This window comes from Ptychodera flava, chromosome 13, assembly GCF_041260155.1.
Source record: "Ptychodera flava strain L36383 chromosome 13, AS_Pfla_20210202, whole genome shotgun sequence".
NCBI lineage: Eukaryota > Metazoa > Hemichordata > Enteropneusta > Ptychoderidae > Ptychodera > Ptychodera flava.
In genome coordinates this window covers 5,778,299-5,803,082 of record NC_091940.1, presented here as the reverse complement: position 1 = coordinate 5,803,082, position 24,784 = coordinate 5,778,299, and the positions used below count along the sequence as shown (strand labels likewise).

The following is a 24,784-nucleotide window of genomic DNA, read 5'->3' as shown; positions in this document are numbered from 1 at the left end:
TGGCTTTGTGTGTGACGGACATATATCCGCACATACATACCCACAAATATACAGACATACAGACGCCACTCAGACTCATCATTTAAAATCTTTTTGGTATTTATATATAAAACCAAATATGAGCTAAAAATTTTATGATTTTTTCTGTTATATTTTGATAATTTTAGACCAAATGGACATCACCTTTCATTAGCTACAGTTTTTGATCAAAAATTCAGAAATTTCTGATTATATTTTATACAGGTGAAAAAAGTTGAATAAAACGCATTAACAGAAATGTATGCACACCTGGTATGAAATGATGAAGTATGGCATAACAAATGTGGTTTATTTGCATCTCAATCAACAACTTTTTATTTCTTGAAATCTTAAGGATTAAGCTTTGTGAGGTCTATCTATATCCATGATCAAGAACAAAGACTACTAACATTTCATAGTTGTCATCAATAAGTTATGGAGGGACTGTGATTCAATTCAAGAATAAACTTCTCATTTTAGGAATGTGAAGTACACATTGAATATTCCATTGAACAAATCTTTACTGAATATGCACACATTTTCGTATTCACAAATATTTGTGATATTCTTTTTAAACTTAGTAAACTTGCCAACTGCAATCAAAGTCAACACAAAGCACTATAGCGTATCAGTGAGAAGATTTTTGATTAAGTAATATCACCTACTGGTAGTAACCCGCTTTTAAATTATGAACCTTCTAATCAAAAGAGCATTTGCCCTGATGTTTGATAGGAGAATTGTCACATGTATGAAGCATAGTTAAATTCTCATGCTTTGCTGCATCCAGGCCTACAGCTCTATGATATCACCACAGACAGTAGACTCCATATTATAGCCTATAATAAAAAAATCAAACCAGCAAAGCAACAAAACATGTAAAAAAATAATTTGCACATTCATTCATCTGTTCAGCAAAGACAAACACACAAAGTAACGCCTGTTTACTTAAATTACTTTTCAATGAAAAAAAATTCATTCCTCTTTATTTATAGAATTCAGGTTGACTTTTTTCAATTCAATGGAAACACACGTCCTATCTTTTTAAATCATTTATAAGAACAAATTGGAAAGGGATACATGATTTCCTGTATTCAAAACAAACATGACAGTATGTTTATAAAATAACAAAATACAAAACACGGAGAATAACTGTACCTTTATCTACTACTTACTCTGTGATGATTCTGGCTTTTGGGCAAAACATCCTCCCTTATATATAAACATGGCGCACTCAATAGTATAGACTTTAATATCTCCTCTACAAAAGAACTATCAAAATAGCTGTTACATTATCCACAATATGTTTCAAAGGAAAGGGAAATAAGAGTAGGATGATAGCATGATTCCCAAGTACTCATTCTTTGTACTGACTTTTTTTTATTGTAGTACCTTTTAATATACCTTGGGCTTTCTATATACAATAGGTTAAATCCAGAATTCAAGTGGACCGTGGAGAAAAGACGTTTGAGCATACGTGCATTTCCATATGCACTAGTACACACGAGTTTGTTTATACCGCAATCATACTATGATCTTTTGGGCAGACTGAGTCTGTAGAACACATCATGTCCTTTTCATTCTGGAGTAGAACCGTTACATGATACAACTGTGATGATGTTCATTACTATTTAGCTCAATGAGTAACATATTTACTTTTGATTGTGAACTTCAAATATTCCAAAACTCATATGTCTGTTCATAAATTTCTTTTCAGTAAAAACAATTGTATGAACTTGTTACTTTGATTTTATTGCCTGATAGTTTTCTGATATAAACCCCAGGAATCAAACTGTATAAAATGTTTCTATTGATGAATGTTCAATTCATATGTCTTTACTTAAAAAAACAGTAATAAAGAATACAAATATAAATAATGTGTTGACATAAAACATCTATTACTTATTCAAATGTGAGCACCAGACATACCAAAAAGAATTACAGCAAATTCATAAAAACATAGCGTCAATAACACTTGGCTCACATTTGGTTTGATGTGGCAGGCTTAAAGTGAGTGTACATACAATATTTAAAAGCTTCTATGGGCCTTAGCTTGTAAATACAAAGGTGTAATAGGCAGTGGTTCTCAAGTTTTTTGCAATTTGATGAGAAAATTGAAGAATGAGTTATTGGGCATATTTTGGACGTAAAACAGCAAAAATTGTCACATAAATAAGATATTACACCTTTTGTCACAATTTGAACATATTCGACTAAGTTGACCCCTAAAAACATGCACGTCAAGTTTCAAAGCAATTGGATGCACAATTTCAGAGAAAATGAATTTTTTTAAACAAAAAATGGGAGCCAAAAATACAAAAATGAAAATTTCAACAATTTGAATATTCTAGTGTATTCAACTTAGATTGTTCCATGGCACATGTGTACCAACTTTTTTAGAAATCAAGAAATCAGAATAGGTAATTCAGAGAAAATGATTTTTGGACCTAAAATACCAAAAATTGCCTCAAAAATGCAAATATGAAATTCCTTCAAATCAAATCAAAGCAATGGAAAGAGCAGTTTCAGAGAGAGCAGTTTCAGAGAGAGCAGTTTCAGAGAAGATTTTTTGACCAAAAATGAGAAAACTTGCCCAAAAATTCAACTATAAAAATTTCACCACAATTTAAACGAATCTAACTAAAGTTACCTTAAAGGATCTGCAGATCCTTTAAGGTAACTCATGACTTTGTGATCCGTTAGTAAAGCCTCTACATAGGCACTACCCGTAATAATAATAATGATAATAATTTGTTTTTCTTAAGCAATTTCCATCAATTAAATATCAAACCGCTTTACAATAAAATACAAGATGAAAATACAATAATAATAAAAGTACCATAAAAATGCTCTGATTAAAATACAACAAGTACATGAAAATACTCCGTTAAAAATACAAACTCTACAATGCAACATGATACGAACATCAAAACGATGACTTAATCATAATACTTTCTGAAGAGAGATGTTTTCAGAGATGTTTTAAAAGAGGCAACAGATGGTGACAATCTAATTTCTTTTGGTAAGGCATTCCATAAAGTGGGAGCAGCATTAGAAAAAGAACGATAACCAAAGTGTTTCTGTTCCCAGTTCATCGGCTCCAAAATTGGTGTGAACGCTGAGTGTGTAAACCGTTTAGGAACGTGAACTGTGATAAGATCAGAAAGATAAGCAGGTGCTTGATCGTGCAAAATTTTATACACAAAAAGAAGAATTTTGAAATTAATTCTAGCATGGATAGGCAACCAGTGAAGCTCATGCCTCACTGGTGTAATGTGTTCATGCATTTTTGTACGTGTAACTAGACGAGCAGCAGAATTTTGAAGTAACTGAAGTTTACAGAGGTATTTGTCTTCGATACCGAACAGCAAGCTGTTGCAGTAATCGAGACGTGATGTTACAAAAGCGTGCACAAGTCTTTCAGTGTATGTACGATCTAAAACATTTATAATACGACCAATTCTATGTAGAGCGAACGATGCACACTGACATAATTTCACAATTTGAGTACTCATATCTGCACAGCAATTTAAATAAACACCAAGATCACGGACAGATTTAGACGTAGTAACATCAGTGGTCCCTACTTTTCATCTAGTAAATCGTCAACGATGCTAAATAGTTTAGTCTGATCAGCTGTTTCAATACGAGTCCTGTGATACGATGCGAGTGCTTCAGTACAGAGTCTATTATAGTTCGCACGTTTTACCGTAAAGATCAATCTGTTTACTTCAAGCGCATTTTTCCTCCATTGCCTTTCAACTTGCGGAAGATCACATTTTGCTTCACGCAGGGTCGTGTCATACCAAGGGGTGTGTAGTTTGTCACGGACCACTTTCACCTTGGCCGGAGCAACAATATCCAATACATATGACATGTCCTCATTCTCACTGGTCAAAGTTGCGTCTGTCAATCTAACATATGGTTACAGAGTTTAAGCATTTTGCAGGATTTTTTCCTTTTTTTACCTCATTTGCATATTTTTGACACTGACATATTTATTTGAATACATTCAAATCTCCATCCCTGATTAACCCATAGACCAAATAATAAGACTGTAGGTGCCTTGGTTTTGGGTTTTTGAAGTGCATGGACATACATCCGCACATAAATACATACTTACATACATACAGACATACAGATGCCACCTACTTACCATACAAGCTCTCTTTGGTATATATACATACACCAAATGTGAACTAAAAATTATCACAGTATCATTTCATGAAGTTGTTTGAGTTTCAGTCTTGTAAGATGGTAAACATGCCAATAGAAGCATTGTCTTCTCTGAACTGATAATGGGATTGGGTCAACCTTGAGGCTGATGCTATCAGATGATGGAGTTAAGTACAAAATGACAAAGTCTGCAAAGTCATGTGATTTGAACAATGACAGACTCAACTTTGACGGGTAGTGCCTATGTAGAGGCTTTACTACTGGATCACAAAGTCAGCAGCCAGTCACCAGATGGGTTGTAACAGGATTTCTCACTGGTCTATCACCAGTTTATTTGGAACAGAACATTACTATTGGTTGACTGTCGCAACCGAGCTAACATGAGGATCATGTAACAACCTTACGTTTCACTCACTCATCTGGTTAAATCTTCACTGCAGGACTGTGACCATCCATGAATAGTAGACTGTACCAACTCCCTTCAAGAGCACACACGGGCTATCTTGAAACTGCTCACAATCCATGTTCACCTTGTAGATCTCAGACAGTACATGCCATAAATTGCCAGGCCAGTTTGTACAAGTACATGTATTCAGTACAAAAAAATTCAACAGTCTTTTGTCATTATTGCACATTATTCATAGGTTATGCTTACTGAAACTTTCTTTTATCATTCTCTCGCTCATTTCCCATAATGCCTTGGCTTTGTCTTCATCCATAGATTCTTCTGAGGGGACGCATCGACAACAATGGTTGAAGTACAGTCCTCCGACACGATCTAACTCCCTTGCAGCTGCACAGTACACTGTGGTTGCAGCACCCTGAGACTGAAAGAGCAAACACAAATTACTTTTTACATAATACACCTAGGTAGCAAAGATACTGATAATTTGTGTGAATACTTATTTACTTACATCTCTGGTTTTGATGAGCTGGTCATGGACTTAGCACTATCAAAGCATAAATGTTGATAAACAATTTTGTGAACTTGAGTCCTGGGATGGTGTTAAGTCTAACTCAAGTCAAAAATTAACGTGTCACATTTCACTAACATCAGCAAATACTTGAATATCAGTGATAACACATGCCTGTTGCCGCTGGCTTTCAAAACTAATCTTGTTGATTTAAAGGATGCAAACTGTCATTGAAGTGGTGTTACACCAATGGATAAATGTTATCAGTTTGAAGGTGCACAAACCTTTTGTGAAAATGTCTATTTCATGGGTGTCAAGAATTTTGAAAAGTCGTGTTGGGTATAGACAGAACCATTGATATGCCTCATGTAGATGTGTATGGGTTAATAATCATAGACTCTTGTAATTTGTCTAAATTCATTACAAACAATGATACAGATAAAAGTAATACATTGTGGGTTAAAAAAGTAGATGTTTCTAGAATTTGTGGATGTAACCTTTGTTAATTAAGGTTATCTTTTTTAATACACAGTCTCTCTTTTTAGATAAAAGCACTATTGTGTACCTGTAACACATGAATGTACTGTCTATCAAAATGTACTTGATTCATATGCAAATATGTATCATATCAAAATATGTATCCCTTTAGGCTAGGGAGGAAACGGGTACCCAATAAAAAGTGCAGGTAACACCAAAATAGAATCTTTTTAGTATGTATACAACAATTTAACAGACTTTCATTTTTGCATTTTGATTGATTTGGTTGAACTGAGTTGCAATTCATGAGATAGTAAGCTTTTATGTTGCAAGATGATTACTTTCAGTTGTGAATACGACACCACATTTTAATTATCATTTTCCATGTTTGTTTCCAAGTTCAATCCATGAGACCACTAAAAAGACCACTAAAAAGAGAGTTAGCTTACCAGAGACTTTGTGAACGGTCTTACAAGCATGTAGAGAAACCAGATTAGCCACCATTTTTTGGGCAAACCAGTGTAAATCATATTTCCAGGATGTAGAACGTTGCAGGCTATTCCCTGGTTGCTGAACCGCCGATGAAGTTCAAGGGCAAACATAACATTGCACAGCTTGGATCGGTTGTAGGCCAACATCGACCAATATTCCTCTTTAGGAGGGGAGAGTGTCTCAACGTCAAATGTGTTTCCAATGATATTGACAAACCTGTATGTTATAAAAAACCGGGAAGGTAATTGGAATGTTAATGCAGCATTGTCTTTTTGTAACAATTTGCACACAATGTCAATTGATTTTGTTGCAAACAACCCATATTTGACAAAGAAACTACTAATAGGTTGCGTGAAAATGAGATGGTTTGGGAGCACAACCCTCAGAATTCTACATATCATGAACATTTTACATTTTAAAGGTATACAGTCACCTGTAGTAATCTAAATATGCCCATATATGGTCAAAGGGGCATTCCTTGGTATTCAAAATGCTCATGTGAGGGTGCTGTTTCTAAAAAGCAGCCACCTGCTTAAAATCTCTGATCGGTTAGATTTTCTCTTTCTGTGGTAACTGTGGCAAATTGGAACAGGTGACAGTATACCTTTAAGTGGATGCACTCTGAAGGTCTGTTGTCGTACAGTTTAATACTATTCTGGGAGTCCGCAAGAAGCCAGGATGCACTACTATACTGTGTTACACCATATGCTCTTTGCATTTGGAACTCATCTGTACTCCTAGCTCAGGCCAGGGTGGTGAACTTCCTCAACACCCTGGCTATCTACCGACACAATAATGCTTATGTTTGAATAGTTTTCTACCACCTTGAATGTCCAACGATTCTTGCTGTAATTTTAATCAAATATCAAATTAAAAGATAATTTGAAAGCCAGTATTGACATTCAGGAATTTCTATTCTTGACTATACTGACAGTTTTCTATGAAGCAAGTTTAAGTTAGGAATATATTACATATTATGCTTGGTAAAAATTTACACTGATGTGCAGATAAGAACGGACAGTGAAATTGATCTAAATGTTGTCACACTTGTGTAATTGATTTGGAAAGTTGTTCCAAAACTTAACTCAAAAGTTGCACTGACTTGTTATAACTACCGTGAAAATAAAAGAGCTTTTATGGACCCATAATAGACACACACCAGGGAGTACACTTTGCAGTGCACTTCTTATAGACAGACTCATATTACATTGAATTCCTTATATACTGCCGCTCTGAGTTACATAGTATCACAGCCGAGTCAGAGTCTAGTTGTCATTAGACTCTTGTTTTCTTTGCATTTTATGAAGTTCTTTGGCAAAAAATCACGATCCAAAGGAAAAGAGGTGTACATACGCCAGAAGCAGTACGTGAGAAAGTTGTTGAAATGTACAGGGATGGAAAGTCAGGAAATCTTTACCCTACACACACAGACACTAATCAGTTCCTATCAGCAGACAGGCTTTGTTGCTTTATATCAACAATTACAGCGGAAGCCTACTGTGAAACAACACTATCATCTGCCTGTTGTTTGCCGCAACTTAACAACAATTTCCGATCCTGTAGTACATTTTGAAACAATTTTACAAACCAATTACTCAAGTGTGATAACAGTTAGATCAATTTCACTGTCCATTCTTATCTGCAAAAGACAATAAATGGGACCGTAGACTGATTGTCAGCTAATCAATGTGTGAAAATGACAAAAAATGTATGCAATATGTATGCTTTGTAAAGACACGGTACAATACTGTGGTTTTCTATCTCACTGTGTGACAGAGAATCTTTCTTTTAGGTTGTTGAAATCAGCTACTTCTTGTTGCCATTACTGTAAAAGTATTTTGAAAACACAACAAACGAAATTTTTCCTAGATGGCACAACTCTGCTGTTATGTTTTTCAACAAATATTGCTTCAGTTTAAATGATGTCATTACTGAACAGTTGTGAATTGCATATGTAAATGTACCATCTTCTGAATGTACCAAGTTTTGTTTTCAATGAAATGTATGTTATATGTTAATGCATTCAATATTAAATCCCTTGTTACAGTAGCTTTGCCCCAAATCTGTGATGTCAAATAACATAAACAATAACTTAAACTTGCTCTGTATTTAATGGTTTTGATAGTAACCAATATAAACACAGCATAAATTATTCATTCAATAAAAGAATCACAAAGATACAGCCATGATATAAATACTCTCCCTTTTCAATACTCGACTACTTATATGCCTCAGATCATTAAGTGTTCTTTTTTTAATATGTCAACTGACTATCAAACATCCGACAAGTGTGTATGCGACAAACGTATCTTTGTTCTGGATTGGAATTGTGACTATGGTGAATGAAATTGCGGACTGGTTAATAAAGTAGAAACTTAGAGTAGAACAGAGAAAGAAGCAGGCTGTGTTCACAACACAGAAAACATTCGTCTCAAAGTTACAGCCTTCCATGTTCCAAATGGAAGTTGTGCATAATGCTTTTCATTTCATGAGACTCTCAGACTTCTGGTAATATACCTTACCTGTGTGACTCTGATGATACAACCACAACGCGTGCAGCGCTGGCATCACAGTCTATCAACAGATCCTTGAGCAGATTAAACAGATAGAAATGTGACAAGTGATTCACTTGGAACGTGGTCTCAAAGCCATCCTCAGTCAATGACCAGGGAAGTCCAAACACTGCAGCATTCAGAATCAGAGTGTGCAACGGCCTGTAGAAAATGAAGATACACATCATGAGAACTGCAATGACTGCTTCAAATTGCACGGTAAGGTGAAAGTCACTATGGATTCTTTTGCTAAATATATGTACATAGTATGGGAAAAACCCACAGGTATCCACCATTTGTATCTACATGTACTCTATCAGGCTGGGCTATGATGTAGTGGTTTAACCCTTTCACTGATATGATTCCCTAAACTCATTGCAATCAATAGTAATTATGAATCTGCAGTGAATTGGAGCTGAATGGATAACCTGTGCATGGACACTCACAATGAAAGACTGACAACACAGTTCATTATATTAGGTACTGTATTAATTTAATAATTGAGTAACTCATTATTGTATTAAAGAAAAAATGTTTCTATGTAATGACAATATTTGAGTATTTTGTGTTTCACATAAGAAAAGAGTCATTTACCAGTTTAATCATGTTCCCTCATCCTTCGAATATGAATATACCTCACACAATGTTTGTCAACACAAAACACAAACAGTTCAATAACAGTTGGCCTGTATCTGAAATAATACGATTGCATGATATGTGTTGCACCTGAAATCAAGACTGAAGTGGGTATTTGATGAAAAGAACCATTCATCATGTTTCAGTTTACAGAATAGTGTGACAAGTCTTTAATTCACTAAAGTGAACAAATCAATGTCAAAAAGTGCTAACTGGTACTTCAAGAAAGTTAGAAGGTACAAGTTAATCATCAAGATACATACCATTCTCTGAGTTTGTAATTTTCAGCAAACTGACGCACACTTCTTAGAGAAGCAAGGTCTAGAAGCATGGTTTCTACTTTTGCTTCAGGTCTGGCTTCTCGGATTTTCTTGGCGGCTGCATTGGCTTTCTTCAAATTTCGGCACGCCATGACAACATGTGCACCATGCAATGCTAGTGCATTGGCAGTTTCAAAACCTTCAGTGAGAGAAACAACAACAGGACAAATTCACCGATGAAACACAGATACCATCTTACAGCCATTAACCACATTTTAAACTGATCCATTATTTTAGACTGAGTTATGCATTGCAGGCATCTTAGCAAAAGGCTTACTGTAACTTAATGGAACAACAAAAATGTTTCATAGCATTTGTAATGTTGCTGATACATGTATCGTACCGGTAATACGGAATTGATGTGTTAAGTTGTGTGTACGATTACAAAAATACACTAGTATTAACTGCACTGTAGTTTGTTGCTGTTCTGGTTCATTCTTTTAGCATTGTGCCCACATAACTACATGGAATGATACAGTATTTACATTTACAAGGCACAATAATCTTTCTAGTGTATGTTGCATAATTGACATGGAGTTGGCATGACAGACTCTATTTTGTCCTTGAGTATTTGACCGAAGACTATGGCAATTCAATCACTTTTAGGTGCCACTGGTATATAACTTACAAGTAAAGGAAGGGTTATTTGTAACACATGCAGTAGTATCTGTGATAGCCACTGAAGAATACATGTACAAAAGACACAGATGGAAGCACCAAACACATGGATTTGTGGCTGTTTGTGATGATAATAGCATTCATATCTTTGAATTGGATTGCATTTTGCCAATGGAAACCATTTACAGCATAAAGTTGATGTTATAATGCTGCAGACAGTGTGTTACGTAGTCACTATGAAATTTTGGGGAAGTCACGGTGATACACTGATCAAAGCAAATAGTAACAGTAACACAATTGCAAATTGTCTCTTGTAGCCTATATACTGCAACTATTACATACTGATTCATTACTGCATCATGTCATTTATTAGAAACTTTCATGCAGGACATCAAAGTTTGGCAATGAAAGGGTAGTTTGTAACATTGTCAAGAATAAGTTTGACCTGTTACGATACACAAGTCCTACAACTTGTGTCTGGGTCTTCAAACAGTAATATCATACTAGGCAAAGAAGTTGGATTTGACATATATTAACAGGAACAAGCAAGTTGTATTACTGATAGCAGCCCACTAAAGGAACCTTCTCTCTGTATGTTTTTGAGTTCAAATACTGTCAAAAGGCACACTGTTGTGGACAGTGCATTCAGCTCTGAAATGACTCTTGGGGGCGCTGTTGCCTATGCTGCACGAATACATGCAATGGTTACAGCTGATTCTAATGTGACTGTTATCATGCAGTCGAAACTCTTGATAGTGGTTGTCATTTGTCATTAAAGCCCATTATCAATAACTTTTGACATGTTTGATTCAGTTCTGTTGTTTGGAGTACAAACTAGTTTCTTTGTCATCTCTTTATAGCTTCTTAAAATATCCAGTATTCGACTTGTCAACACAGTATCTAAGTGAAGTAAAAAATAGTGATAATGTCACAGTTCGCTCCCATATACTTATCAAAACAAGCCATTAATTGTATGAAACATGGACATTCATACAGACAGACATACAAAGACTGGCACAGAGTGATGACATTGGCCCTCAAATGTGCCTTGGCCCATGGAGAGTGATAAAGATGTAACAAACAGCTGAATGTAATGATAAAATAGTTAAACATAGGCGAAAAGGCACTCAGGGTGAATATGTTACAGCAATTTGATAAGTGTTTTTCCTTTTCTCCTTCTGTGATAATTTTAAGACAATCAATCTGCAAGGTAGTTTATGTATTGACAAATATGTTATCTTTTACAAGCACACAGCAAACTGTTCTTGATATTTCATTTACAATATTTGACATAGACTGAAATACATAACATGCAACCAATGTTTACATTTTGCCCATACACCAGATACATGGAGAGACTTCAACAAAGAATCATTAACTCAGAAACCCTACACAGAAAAGTAAACATTGAACAACTGGTGTATCCATATCTGGAACAACTAATAAACTTAACCAATTACACAAGGATGATGACATAAGAGATAAAGTTAAGAAATTTAACTGTGGTGAACTTGACTATTCCTTTCACATCCTTACCTAACTTGACATCTTACACTATTATACACTGCATGGTTAATTGCACGCAAAAATACATTAGGGATGGACCATTTGATAAAGGGAGGGTGTCTGGAAGATTGATGAGGTACATTATCTTTTTTATCCGATCCATTGTACATTCTTTTTTCCCACTAGGATATCAAATGGTCCACCCCTTTGTATTGACCATCTTTGCATGAGATATACAATAACCAGATGGCAGGAAGTGTTTCAACTATTTACAACCTTGCTACTCTTAAACATTAAATAAATTTTGCAATATATTTGTTGGAAACCAAACCTGCTAAAATCACCTCAGCTATGTTTTCTAATGATTTTTTACTGCATTTCAACACCAAATACAGTTTACCATATCAAATCATGCTTACTAAATCACCACATTATATACTCTTAGTTCCAGTAGGTATAAAATTACCCCCCAAAAAATCTTTAAAATACAAAATGAAAGATATCCCTGTAAAATAAACAGTTTCGCAAAGTTGCCCCAAAAATTCGAAATTCCAGATTTCACCTAATTTCAATATATCATATTAACATAAACCCTAAGAACCTGTTTACTAAATATCAAAGCAATCAGACTGGTAAATTTTGAGAAACAAATTTTTTACCAAAAATGAGAAAAATTGCCCACCTCCTAATTTCAATAGATCTTATTAACATAAACCCTAGGAACCTGTGCACTAAATATCAAAGCTACCAGATCAGTAGTTTTATGAGAAACATTTTTTTGATCGAAAAAGGCAAAAATTGCCCCCAAAATAAAAAAATTGCCAGTTTCAACCTAACTTCAATACATTTATATCAGATAAATCTTAGATACCTGTATACCAAATACAAAAGCTATCAGATCAATAGTTTTGGATAAAAAAATGTTTGACCAAAAATTTGAAAAATTGCCCCAAAATTACAAATATGATAATATCAATACAATTTGTACAAACTTGACTGAGGTCATCCTGAGGAACATGAATATTAACTTTCAGAGCGATCAGACGAGCGATTTCAGAGAACAAGATTTTTTGACTAAGAAAGGAAAGAAATACCCTAAAAATACAAAACATGCAAATTTCACCCAAATTTGTGCACACATAATTTAGGATACCTTAAGGAATCTGCAAACTAAGTTTCAACCCAATCTAACCGACGCTAACTGAGTTTTAGCAATTTGCAGGATATTTCCTTTTTTCTCCTTATTTGCATATTTTTGGGCACTGCCATATTCATTTGAACAAATTCACATCTCCACTCCTGGTGCACCTGTACACCAAATACTAAGACGGCAGCCATTGCGGTTTAGGAGTTTTTGATCTGGACGGACTAACAGACATACATACATACATACATACACACAGACACTATTTTGCCACCTTATAAGAATACCTCCTATTTGCGTATATACATATGCAGATATGGGAGCTAAAAATTACTGGTTACAACCGCATTTAGGCCCAGATATACATTTCTGTGTCAAAAATAATGCTGCATTGTACACATATAGAGGCTGTATTGACAATCTGAATACTAGGTGTTTACATACATTTCTTGAGTGGGCAAGAAACAGTGGTTAATACATGGAATACAAAATATAAAAGAATGTCGAACTCTGTCATGAAGGTCCCACATTGTAAATTTGATGAAAGATTAATTTATAAATATGTATGAAATCATTACCTATACCACCGTTTGCACCTGTGATGATGACATATTGGCCAGACAAATCACGGCCTTGTAATATGCTCCTGCAAGTACTGTAGGAATCAAATCTCTGAGTAATTTCACCCTTTTCAGGATTATCTTCCACTGCAAATGCCAATCTAGGGTCTGAGTATGTTGTCTTCTTGTTTAGATGGCTAAAATGGGGAAAATCAATAATGATATACATTTGTACATGCAAGCCTATTGTGCAAGACAAAAATTGAAATTGATTGTTGGTATGATGATCTGTCTTTTCAAACCCTTTGCTAAAAGTCTTTCTATCAAGTATCTCTGACAATAATGAGCAGTGAATATATCATAACAAGTTACATTTATTTTTTCAAACTCCACTCAACTTGTCACTGTTAGCAGGTTATGTATGCAGCCTTGCCTTGGAGCAAGGCTTGAGAAGATTTGGTCATTCTGAATATGTTAAGACGCTTTGAAAACTCTCAGAAAAGTTTTCAGTTGGAAAACTCTTACAGCACTTGTTTTAAAAACCCTCTTCTCAGCTCCTGCCAACATTGTTTACATTTTCTGTTCTATCTCATTAACAGCAGCTAAAAACGATGCGTGATACTTACTCAATGAAATACTGGCATCCAGTTTCATCAATGGCTGTTTCCCAGCCATATGGCAGCTCTTAAAACAAATGAGAAGACTAAATGATATTTTTTTTTACTACGATAACAATTTTCAGAGATTTTTCCATGTTTCATATGAGGAATCATCAGAATGTGAGTATTGCAATGGTGGATACATTACAGCATACTCTACTTGGTCGGTTGAATTTTAGTGATGTGTACAATGGGGTAAGGTGTCAACATCTCATATTTTCTTATTAATCAGGACTGTTTCTAAGTATCTGTGTAACAACATTTATACTTACCAGAACTATTCCACGTTTTGCTGTTGTAAAATATCAACCAAAAATGCCAGCAAACTTGGCACTGATTTATTATGAAAAGCTCAAAACATGGCTTCATCCATAGAAAATATCTACCACTGTCTATGCTTCGTCCAGCACACTCAATTATTAGAGTCAACAAAGTTGCTGAAAAAGTTATCATCTCACCATATTGTCTCAACTCTCCAATTTTAATGCTCATATTGTTCTTACTGACCATGATGGTATGTACTAACTTCGATTTACAATGCAACTTCCTTCTAGTATCTTTACATCAATGGCGCCGATCAAAGTATTGGTTCCATTACATTTACAAAGTTTATGTGATGAGCAATCAATATTTCCAAATTCCTAAATCTCATCCTAAAATGCAAATAGTGCATCCTTACCTCCAATTATCCTTTTTCGTTTTCCAGTTCTTGGGTGATGCCACTGGGTTTTCTTGTCTCCATGGCTGTGAAAACATAAATGAATACAGCTTGCCTAGATTATACATAATATAAGAGGGATGTATCCTGTGAATACTGATATTTCGAAATGAGAAAAGTAAAGCCTGTCAAGCAAGAACAAAGTACACAGTCCAGACATTGGGAGACCGTATTCAAATCACAATCTAAACAGTGTCAGGATGCCGTCACCACTTCTGACTAACATTGCAATGATAATGCCATAACTTGACAAAATATGGTGTGATGAATGATAAAACATGATGTTGTATAATGCACTGTAAGTCTGTTAACAGGATATGTTATGTTTTGATCAAAATTTATCAACATATACTTGCTCAATTGAATGTACTAAATCACAATTTTTGGCTAAATTGGCAGAGTTGGCAAGCTTTTTAAGAGTTTATTGTTCATTAAAGGCGGAGCCTCCTTTAAAACGATGCCAAGGTATGGGGGCGTTCACTGTGTAAGTGGACACCAAACAGGCAACATGCAGGCACACGCTCCAGAAAATGCCATTTTTTAGTTTTCCCTGGCCGCAAAAACACAGACAGACTGCCAAGCGGTCAGCGTGAAGTTGCTGCCAATCGAACTCTGTGGTTGTATTCAAAGTTTAACGCGACTGGAAGACGATTTTTTAGGAAATTCGAGCGTTTGTGGTGGGGAATCAATGACCGTTGGCGATTTGAACGGACCGTCAATCAAAAGCTTGCATAAACTCTGTTTGCAGGATTAGCAAAATGTGACAAAAGGTTGAGATTAGTTTGTGTAATTAATGTAATAGAAATCAAACATCATACTGGCCATGTGTTTGACTGGGAGGAGAACTCCACTAATGCGAGAACCTGGGATTGAAAAGTGCGGCTTTAAAGGCATGTGTTGGCACCAGATTGTCTCATCAGAAAATTTACCTATCAGATTACAATTTCAAAGGAAAACAAAAGGCTATCACACCTCCATAATCCTCTTACAGACTAGAACAAAGGCAATGCCAGGGATCGCGAACAGTGCCTTTAACTTCCTTCATCCTGAATTGTAGATGCTATATCAGGTACAAGGAAAGAGATTGACTGAAGAGTGGATTGCGCACTGTAATCTGATACTGGTTTTATAACCTGACCTCATATCAACTCTTGGTAAAAAGAATTCTTTTCTAGTATTTTCTTGCCTTTCAATGGTAAGTTACATTGGGTTCATGACCATGGAATTACTCCATGATTAGAATTAGTCAATACCACCACTGCTGGGAATGTATATATGCAAGTACTGTTGCTGAAATAATTCTAACCATGGGATGTTTAGTGGCTTGTATGGCAGGCCAACAAGATAACAGGAGTATCAGTTGATCATGGTGCAACTTACTGCTTTGTAACAATCTATAACAGAGTAGAAGCTTTACCTCCATGCATGGAGGTAGAAGATTTTCAGATGTGGATAGTCATTCTGATTGGAGGTAAATTTAAAGAGCTGCCTCTATAGATTAAGATGCTCAGTAGGACACAACATTCGGACTTTCACTATTTCTCTATCCCATACTAACCATTTGTCTGACTGTATGGAATCTCAAACACTTTTTGCCAATAACTATCTGTCATACAGAATCATAAAGACATAGAAAGACCATCATGCCTTGCAAGATGACCTCAGCAAACTGGACAACTGGGCAAAATCCAGGGGTGATTTGTTTTCATGCAAGAAATGTTACATTCTCAGTATGTGAAACAAAGCTCTCACTTCTACATTCTCAGTGGTTTAGATCTTGAAGTTGATGAAGCATGTACAAAAACAGCTTCTGCCTTGGCCTAATAATATTAAACGACTTTACTTGTAAAACATATCAAAGAAAGTCAGCACAATCCTAGGATTATTCAAGAGGAACCTCAGCATTACAGTCAATCACTTCAGAAAAAGGAATTACCATACAGTGTGCCTTTTTCTTCTCAGGGTAACGTTTGAACGTGGTGCTGTATCATGGACCCACACTTGTAGATAATCATTGAAAAGTGGGGCATATCATACCAAGAGAGCAGAAAGATTTATGACCAACAGCAACTGTAAGTGTAGCCAAGAACCTTGTACATTTTCATACATATTGATAGACAATACAATTCCACAACAACAAGCAAGACAAAAAGACCTTTGCTTTGAATTCATATTTAAAAGTTATTGTGGGATTTATACCAGCCATTTGTCTTGACGTTTTTCTTTTACCTCAAAGACCAAAGAGAACGATTACACTAAAAATGGTCAAAGACTTTGCCGATCAAATTATCATGCAAAACTATGCTTATCAAGATCCACAAAGTATTACAGAAGCTTCTCTCTTTGTCAGCCCAAAAACAAAACAAAAGAAAACGAAAGAAACAACGGGACCAGGGTTCATCATATCAAGCGTGGAATACAAGAGAGGTCAGCCAGTTGCAAGCTTGGCCAGTTATGAGCTCGGCCAGCTGGAGAAGTCGGCCAATAGGCGGACTCGGCCAGTAGGAGTATGCAACCACTCAGAAAGTAAGATCCGCAGTGTATTTCTATTTTTAAGGTCTGCTAAATTTATAATGCAAAAGCGATCTCGATGTCATACATGAGCGTAATGCTTGCAAACCTCCCAGTTCACGCACATACACGTGTCCCAACGGGATCAGGACACTCCGCACCAAAACAGTTCGCCCCACACAACTTCGTCCCAAAACCATTTTGCATCAAAACCACCTCGTCCAACGCAACTTCGCCCCAAGTACCACCTCGTACTAAAACCACTTTGCTCAAAGTATGGTACCATTATAATACTATCAACTCGTCCTAAAACAACGATGCTACGATGTATCAGAACTGTTTTTACCTGCAACTTGGAAGATGATGTGTCAGGACATTTTGGCTACTACAAACCATTTATTCTTGCACGACACTATGGTAAAGAAAAGACGCAAACTACTAAGTGCTACAACTCAGGTGCCATGCATGGAATTACACGATGTCTTTTTCTTGAAATGTGTACACTTTCAAGATTTCAGTCCTGGGATGATAGAAAGGTGATGAAAACTTTGATGCATGGCAGTGGTTGGTTATTTTCAGCTTTACCAGTTGGCGATAAGTTTTGGGCACACAAAGTGGCATTGTTTTGGGGGCGAAATGGTTTGGGGCGACGTGACTTTGGGGGTGAAGAGGTTTTGGTGCGACGTGGTTTTGGTGCGAAATGGTATGGGGCGAGATGGTATGGTGCGAAGTGTCTGGGAACCGTCCCAACTACGCTATGACATCGGCCGCACAGTATGGTACACCTTGTTTTACTTTCCAGGTTTTCAGGGTGGACCCCTTCGCGTTGTTTTCTTAATGTTCCTATTAAACCACAAAATAACATAAACTATGGTACCAAAAAGTTGAAACTGGCATGCGTATAAAGGCATATACTTCAGTTGACTGTGAAGAGAATACGTATGCAGTATGCTTTGTTGCAACTGGCCGACCTCTCCTACTGGCCGAGCTGGCAACTGGCCGACCTCTCTGGTTACCCAAGCTAGCTCTAGACCAGCTGTACAGTCGCATTTATACCCCTAGCTAGGTCATGTGACAAATACCAACCGACCCATAGAATTCTCTTGACAACTTTCAGCTGGGCGATCGTGGTCTTTGAAGTAACCCTGCTATGAAGTAGCCATTGCGCCCTCCCTCTTGGTGACATACAGTATTGGTCCTTCCAAGTACACAGAATCAGATACGATGCTGAAGTTATTTTCGTATTCGTTTTCGTATTCGTTTTCGTATTCGTATTCGTATTGGAGTCACTGACAGAAAATGTTATTTTTAGTCCAGGTTTCAGGTATGAAACGTGCAATATACGATATTTACTGAGGTTTAAATATTGTGATAATTTTATTCGTAATTTCATCTGCCCAATTTTGTTAAATTTACATAAATTTGCATTTGTAGATTTTAAAGAATTTTGTTCACCTCATTTTATTTGAAAAAAAAATACTTAAAATCGGTTGGGATCTGGTAAGCAGCATCTTCGCTTGCCAATGTCTCTTGACCGGGCAGCTGGATGCACCCCGAATCAAGTGGTCAGTGCCAAGTAACGGGACTCGTGAGAGCGGATGCAAAGGAGCTGCCCTGGACTGTACCATTGTTTTGTGGGGAGGGCAGATTTTTGTGAGGCGCTGCAAAACGGGTGACTGTCGAAAGCTATGATGATTGGGGGACTTGTCCAGGACAACCATCTAAATAAAAAAATGTGAAAATTGTTATATCCGGTCATCCTTTTGGACTCACTTTAGAATAATCATATCCATTTACAATTTGTAGGCCTATTTCAAGTATTTTACTTGATTTTGATATGACTCTACGTAGACCTGAAATAAATTATAATAACAATACAATACAATACTTTACAAAACTCGGGGAGTACCGTAAGGCAAAAATTACAAAATTGCAAGTTACGACAAAGTTGTACGTGCTGCTACAGGGGAGAAAGTAACAGAAATCAATCACAACAGGTAGTTTATCTTTCAGAGTAAAGATGTGAGCAATAATAACATAAAACCGGACCGACCGATAATTTATGTATTACATTCAATCAGGGCTCAAAGTAGCGACCATTTTCAGTCGCATAGGCGACCAAATTTTATGAGATTGCGACTGAATTTTTTTCAAGACATTTCTCCATACCGTATACGTGATCAAATACAACATGTATTCGCTCAGTGTTCACGGAGCATTGTCCCGAAAGGCCGCGACCCCAAAATACGCATTGAATAAGCATAGCCGTTGAGCGGAGTTACTCAATGGTTTGAGCGCGTTCTCTCCACTGCACAGCGCTGCCAATGTGTCTGCTGATGTTATCTTGAATGATCTGTCAAAATATCCCATGAATTTAATGATAAATTTTACTACAATCCAATCAAGTATCAGAAGCAGTTTTAGTGCTGTCACATAATTTCAATTGAACGAATCATAATCCCAGCATAAAATGTCATCAAAATATAGCTGACATTAGGGAAAACAAGCAACCAGTAACTGCAACATGTTTTATGCGTTCACGTGCGTAATGAATATTTGCGTTAGTGGCACGTAACCGGCTAGACCATTTCCGGAAATCGTCCTTTGGAAAGCAGATCAAAGCATCGATTTCATCAAGCTTGGACTGGATTAGCCTGTTTCATAAAGGTTTTTGTTTTCAGCTAGATCTAAATAGCGAGCAACTTTGTTGAAATATCATGGCACATCTGCCGGGTAGCGACTGCAATTATGTAGAACAGACCATGGATGGGACTGTGGCGATGACCTCAATGACCCGAGCGAGTTCGATACACACCACAAGTACCGCTGCGATATCACAGCTAGGATTCAATGCGCATATACGTTTGAGTTTTGTTCTCTTGCCTACAAAATATCAATCGAAAGTTGATAGTTGCTGCATTTCTATTCAGAGTTTTTGTTGAAAAAAGTAGCTATCTACGGCTAGCGGCTTAATTGGTCCCCCAAAATAGTACTGCTGAAAGTTTTTGGAGTGACCTGCAGAACAGAGTTGTAGAGCGGGGCAAACTGCGTAACACTAAAACTGGATCGCACAGTAACAAATGACGGAAACCGATCGAGCCAGTTGCGACAGCTACTAGACTAGCTGAAGCCTATTTATCATAGAATACAGGTATTTCTCGATATTTCGTGATACAAATTAATTTCCATGCATTCTGGTGTATCTTATCATAACACAAGTTGATCAACATGTTCTGGCATAGCTGTGATATCGCATCGGTACTTGTGGGGTAAATATCGAATGCGCTCGGGTCATTGGGGTCACAAGTACCGCTGCGATATCACAGCTAGTTCTGGCAATGACAGTTGACGCAAACGCAAGGAAAGAAAAAGAGATGGGCCGTACTCAAATAAAGACTGACAACAGCTCACACATTAATTTAGTCTTTATTAGGGAAACAAATGTACCGATCGGGACATGGGCCTATGATACCATTTTATTCATCTCTTTTTCTTTTATGACGCTTTCCCGCATCATATGAGATGATATTTTCTTTGCGACAGCAGTCTAAATATAGCATGTCATATATATATAATTTTTTAAGGTTTTCGTGACCCTACAAAAGCCTCTAATATTTTTAAAGGTCTGGTGAAATGCCCATGTTGCAAAATCACAGAAATACAGTTGATGATCTATAAAACAGTTACATTCATTTCTTTTTTCGTTTAGCGCGCGTAATTATGAAATATGGCGAAAGAAAAATGCAATGTGGGCGTGTCCCCCGAGCCTCTCCAGTCGACTTTTTTCGGCTTTCCGAAGTTTGCCCGACTCCGTATCTCATAACGGGAAGTAAGTATATTTCACACCTCCGTAAGCTCCCCACGGGGGGTAACTTCTAGGGTTTCCGCTTACATGATCAGGACAGTGTCCTCCTTCACTATGGGAAGACGTTGTTCTTTTGGTGGCTGTGACAGCGGCAAGAGCATGAACGGCTCAACTGTAAACTTTTTCAGTGTTGAGTGTTTGAACCATAATGTGCTTGTCTCTTCTGGTTCGTACGATCGGCCACGGTCCCTCGGCTGAGCCTGCCTCGCTACTCGCTACACAGAAGGTTGGGACCGTAATGCAAATCAACTGCATGAACACCAACACTGAACGTTGTGACTGCGACTTATAAAATGCACTAGTCTGAACGTCATACCGCAATGCAAATCGACAGTAACTTAAAACGTAAATGGGACAGTGATTAAAATGAACTACAACACGGAAGGTTGGGACCGCGATGCAAATCAGCTGCATGAACAGCAACACTGAACGTTGACCATTAAAACGAACAACAACACGGAACGTAGAGATCGCGATACAAATCATTGTCCTCCCTGATACAAATCAACAGCAACACGGAACGCGTCGTTGGGACGGCGATTAAAGTGACTGAATTGAAGAACACTGAGAACAACGGGGAATACCGGATCACGAGGACTGGACCGCGATGCAAATCGACCCTCAACATGGAATTAAAATGCACAACACAGAACATCTAGACCGCACTGTAAATCAACTGCAACACCGAACCTTGTTGCCTCGATTAAAATGCATATGTCTGCTATGTATAGCAAAAGTTTCAATTCTCGCGAGCGAGCGTTCCTATGCCTGCTGTACATTAGCCCTGCGTACGATGCTGTGTGTTCCGCTACAGCTAAATGTGGTGAGCGGGGCGATTAGCTGTAGCGGAACACACAGCATCGTACGCAGGGCTAGCTGTACACTAGACAAAATTACGTCAAATTTTCGCGAGGGCTCGATTGCGTGTGTCAAGTTTCAATTCTCGCGAGAGCCATTTATGCATGTTGTACACTAGACTAAATGACGTCAAATCTCTCGCGAGACTTGGCTCGATGTACGACGGAAAGAACGCAATAATACGGAAGTAGACACAGTTTTTGTGAATCGCCGAGAGAGAAGCGCAGATTAAACAAAAGACTAAAAAACCCACGTTTTTTCTTTATTTTACCATATTTTTTAAACAAAAATCAGTTTCGCCACTGTGGCGAATTAGGATCGATTTTTTTCGCCACTTCGGATTTCGATTCGCATTGGCGAACGAACGTGGCGAATGGGCAGCACGGGATACGAACACTGTCGGAGGCTGTTTTGTTAGCGCATACCGGGCAGAGATAAGGCGGCGTTGGACCGCTATTCGATGTAAATGAACACACCTGTGATGTCACAGACGGCCAACCGTGATCCCCGCTGCGGGCGTGACCTGAGTGTCGCAAAATGACCCCATGAAAGCCACGCATAGAAATATCAAAAAAATTAACACTTGCGCGTATTTTAGGTTGCAATTATGTTGCGAGTGTAATAGTATTGACCCCCTGGAAGATATTCAGTCACATGAACGGGACCATTTCACCAGACCTTTAAGGTCCAAGGTTTGCCCCTAAAATTTCGACTTACGGGCATGCGATAACGTTGAGCCCTGCATTCACTGTCTTTATCACTTTCTCAGAGATATCAGTTTAAAACAAGAAAATTACCTTTTAAGTTTACAACTCGTCAAATTGGGCGGGTCAGCTAAATTTCCATTATCGATACTAATGATGTCAACAGAATGTTGAAGTTGGTTGTTGTGATAGAAGTTAATACGAAAACGAATACGAATACGAATACGAAAATGATGTTTGTTTAAAAAATCTTTCCTCCAAAGACTACTACTGGCCCACAGGCGCTGATAGCTTGGTAGTCTGCTAAATAGATCGATTTTCAGCTCGATCTATCGATCCCGTGGTCAGTATGCCCGCCACTGTAACCTAGTGATTATTTTGGTTATAATGGCGCGCATATCGACTACGGGATCGATAGATCGAGCCGAAAATCGATCTATTCAACAGACTACCCAGCTAAGAAGTGCCAGTGTACTGGCCGTTTGTTTTTAAAATCTCTCCTCTAATGATAACAACGATATCTTTCAATCTAGGGCCTAAAAAGATTGGATCTTTTTCAACTCACATTCTCAAATATTGAAGTATTGATATATTGTCATATAAAAAGCACGTTAAAGTTCCATTAGCTGTATCTTCTGGAGATTTTTCCGTTAGTTTTGATTTAAATGATCCACTGGCTCATGTTGAATAGCCTGTCAAATAACATAGAATCGCATATTGTTCGGAAACATTATATGTCCTACAACTAAATAACATGTGATTTTACAACGAAAATTTCAATTTTTGTCCGGACAGAAATACAAACTCTGTTGACACGCGGATTGCAACATAGGCATTCTTCTGCACCTGCGCGAGCCATTTACAGCAATTTCAAAATAAATATTCATTACTTATGCCCGGTACTTACGTCGTAGTCCATTGTCCGAGCACGTTGCGTAGCCAGATGTCTGGCAATCCACGACGCAATGTTGTTTTGATCCCGCAATAAACGTGAACTTGTACATATCGCGTGATCGCGGCGTCAACATTATCTTTGTTCTCCCCAGCACGCTGAGCATGCCAGACGTCAACAAACGAGCTCGGAAGGGCAACACGTTTGAACAAAATTAGCAGTTTTATGTGGCTATAACATCACTAATCATGTTTGTTTCTTCGTAAAACAACATTTTGCAACAAATATGAGCCTCCAACATGGAATTTTCCGAGGTAAAAAATGGTCAAAAGTTACAAATAATGGCCCTTTAACTTCTGTAAAGACAGAACTTTTATGTAATACGTACGAAATTTGGACTAAAAATAAAAAATTTTGTCAGTGACTCCAATACGAATACGAATACGAAAACGAATACGAAAACGAATACGAAAATAACTTCAGCATCGTGAATCAGATGCACATAGAAAGAAGCTGTCGAGCTACCTCAACCCAGTTCTAGTACTTCTTGCTGAGATATGTAGCTGTTGCGTTTGGCAATGTTATCATCACGTGTAAAACTAGAAAGATTCTAACTTCACAACACAACCGTGAGAGTGGTAGGGATACAGCTTAGAGCAACAGTAAAACTATATAGAGCTATTAGAGGTAAATATTGACACGCTGACTCTGGAGCCTGAGGTACTGACGGTGATTCGCATAAAGCCCACACTAATCACCATCCATCGCCTCCACTCTTCTTCTATAGAGACGAAATTAACACAGTTAACGGTATTTGACTTACTGCGCATAATAAACCCTTCCGTCTCTTGCGCTCCTTTCTTCCCAACCTGCAGGCAGTTCATCCTCACTGTCAGTGTCCAACAAACTGCCAGGTTCATCCGCCATATTTTTGACCTTTAGTCAGGTGACACTTGTGACCTTTAGCTTAGCAGGCCTGGGTCAAGCCGTGTTTCCGGTAACTTGTCGGCAAACTATATTAGCATTGCTAGCTACAGAAAACAACGTGATAACATTCAATTTTTTGTTTTAGTGAAACGAACAATTACTAAAACGTTTCTGATTCGAAATACATCGTAATCCGGCGGCACAGAGTTTGAACGATGTGATGAATATTTAGGCTCGTGC

The 24,784-nt window shown here is 37.5% G+C and overlaps 1 protein-coding gene across 1 annotated transcript; it reads right to left on the bottom strand.

Annotated features, from left to right (window-relative positions):
- Positions 1-958: 958 nt before the first annotated feature.
- LOC139147218 (WW domain-containing oxidoreductase-like) lies at positions 959-24,726 on the bottom strand. Its single transcript, XM_070718227.1, has 8 exons — positions 24,441-24,726; positions 14,749-14,813; positions 14,037-14,094; positions 13,429-13,607; positions 9,526-9,721; positions 8,597-8,788; positions 6,032-6,290; positions 959-5,018 (listed from the first exon to the last, which is right to left on the bottom strand). Exons 1-8 carry the CDS (start codon positions 24,542-24,544, stop codon positions 4,830-4,832), a joined length of 1,242 nt encoding a protein of 413 aa, XP_070574328.1. The 5' UTR covers positions 24,545-24,726; the 3' UTR covers positions 959-4,829.
- Positions 24,727-24,784: the final 58 nt, after the last annotated feature.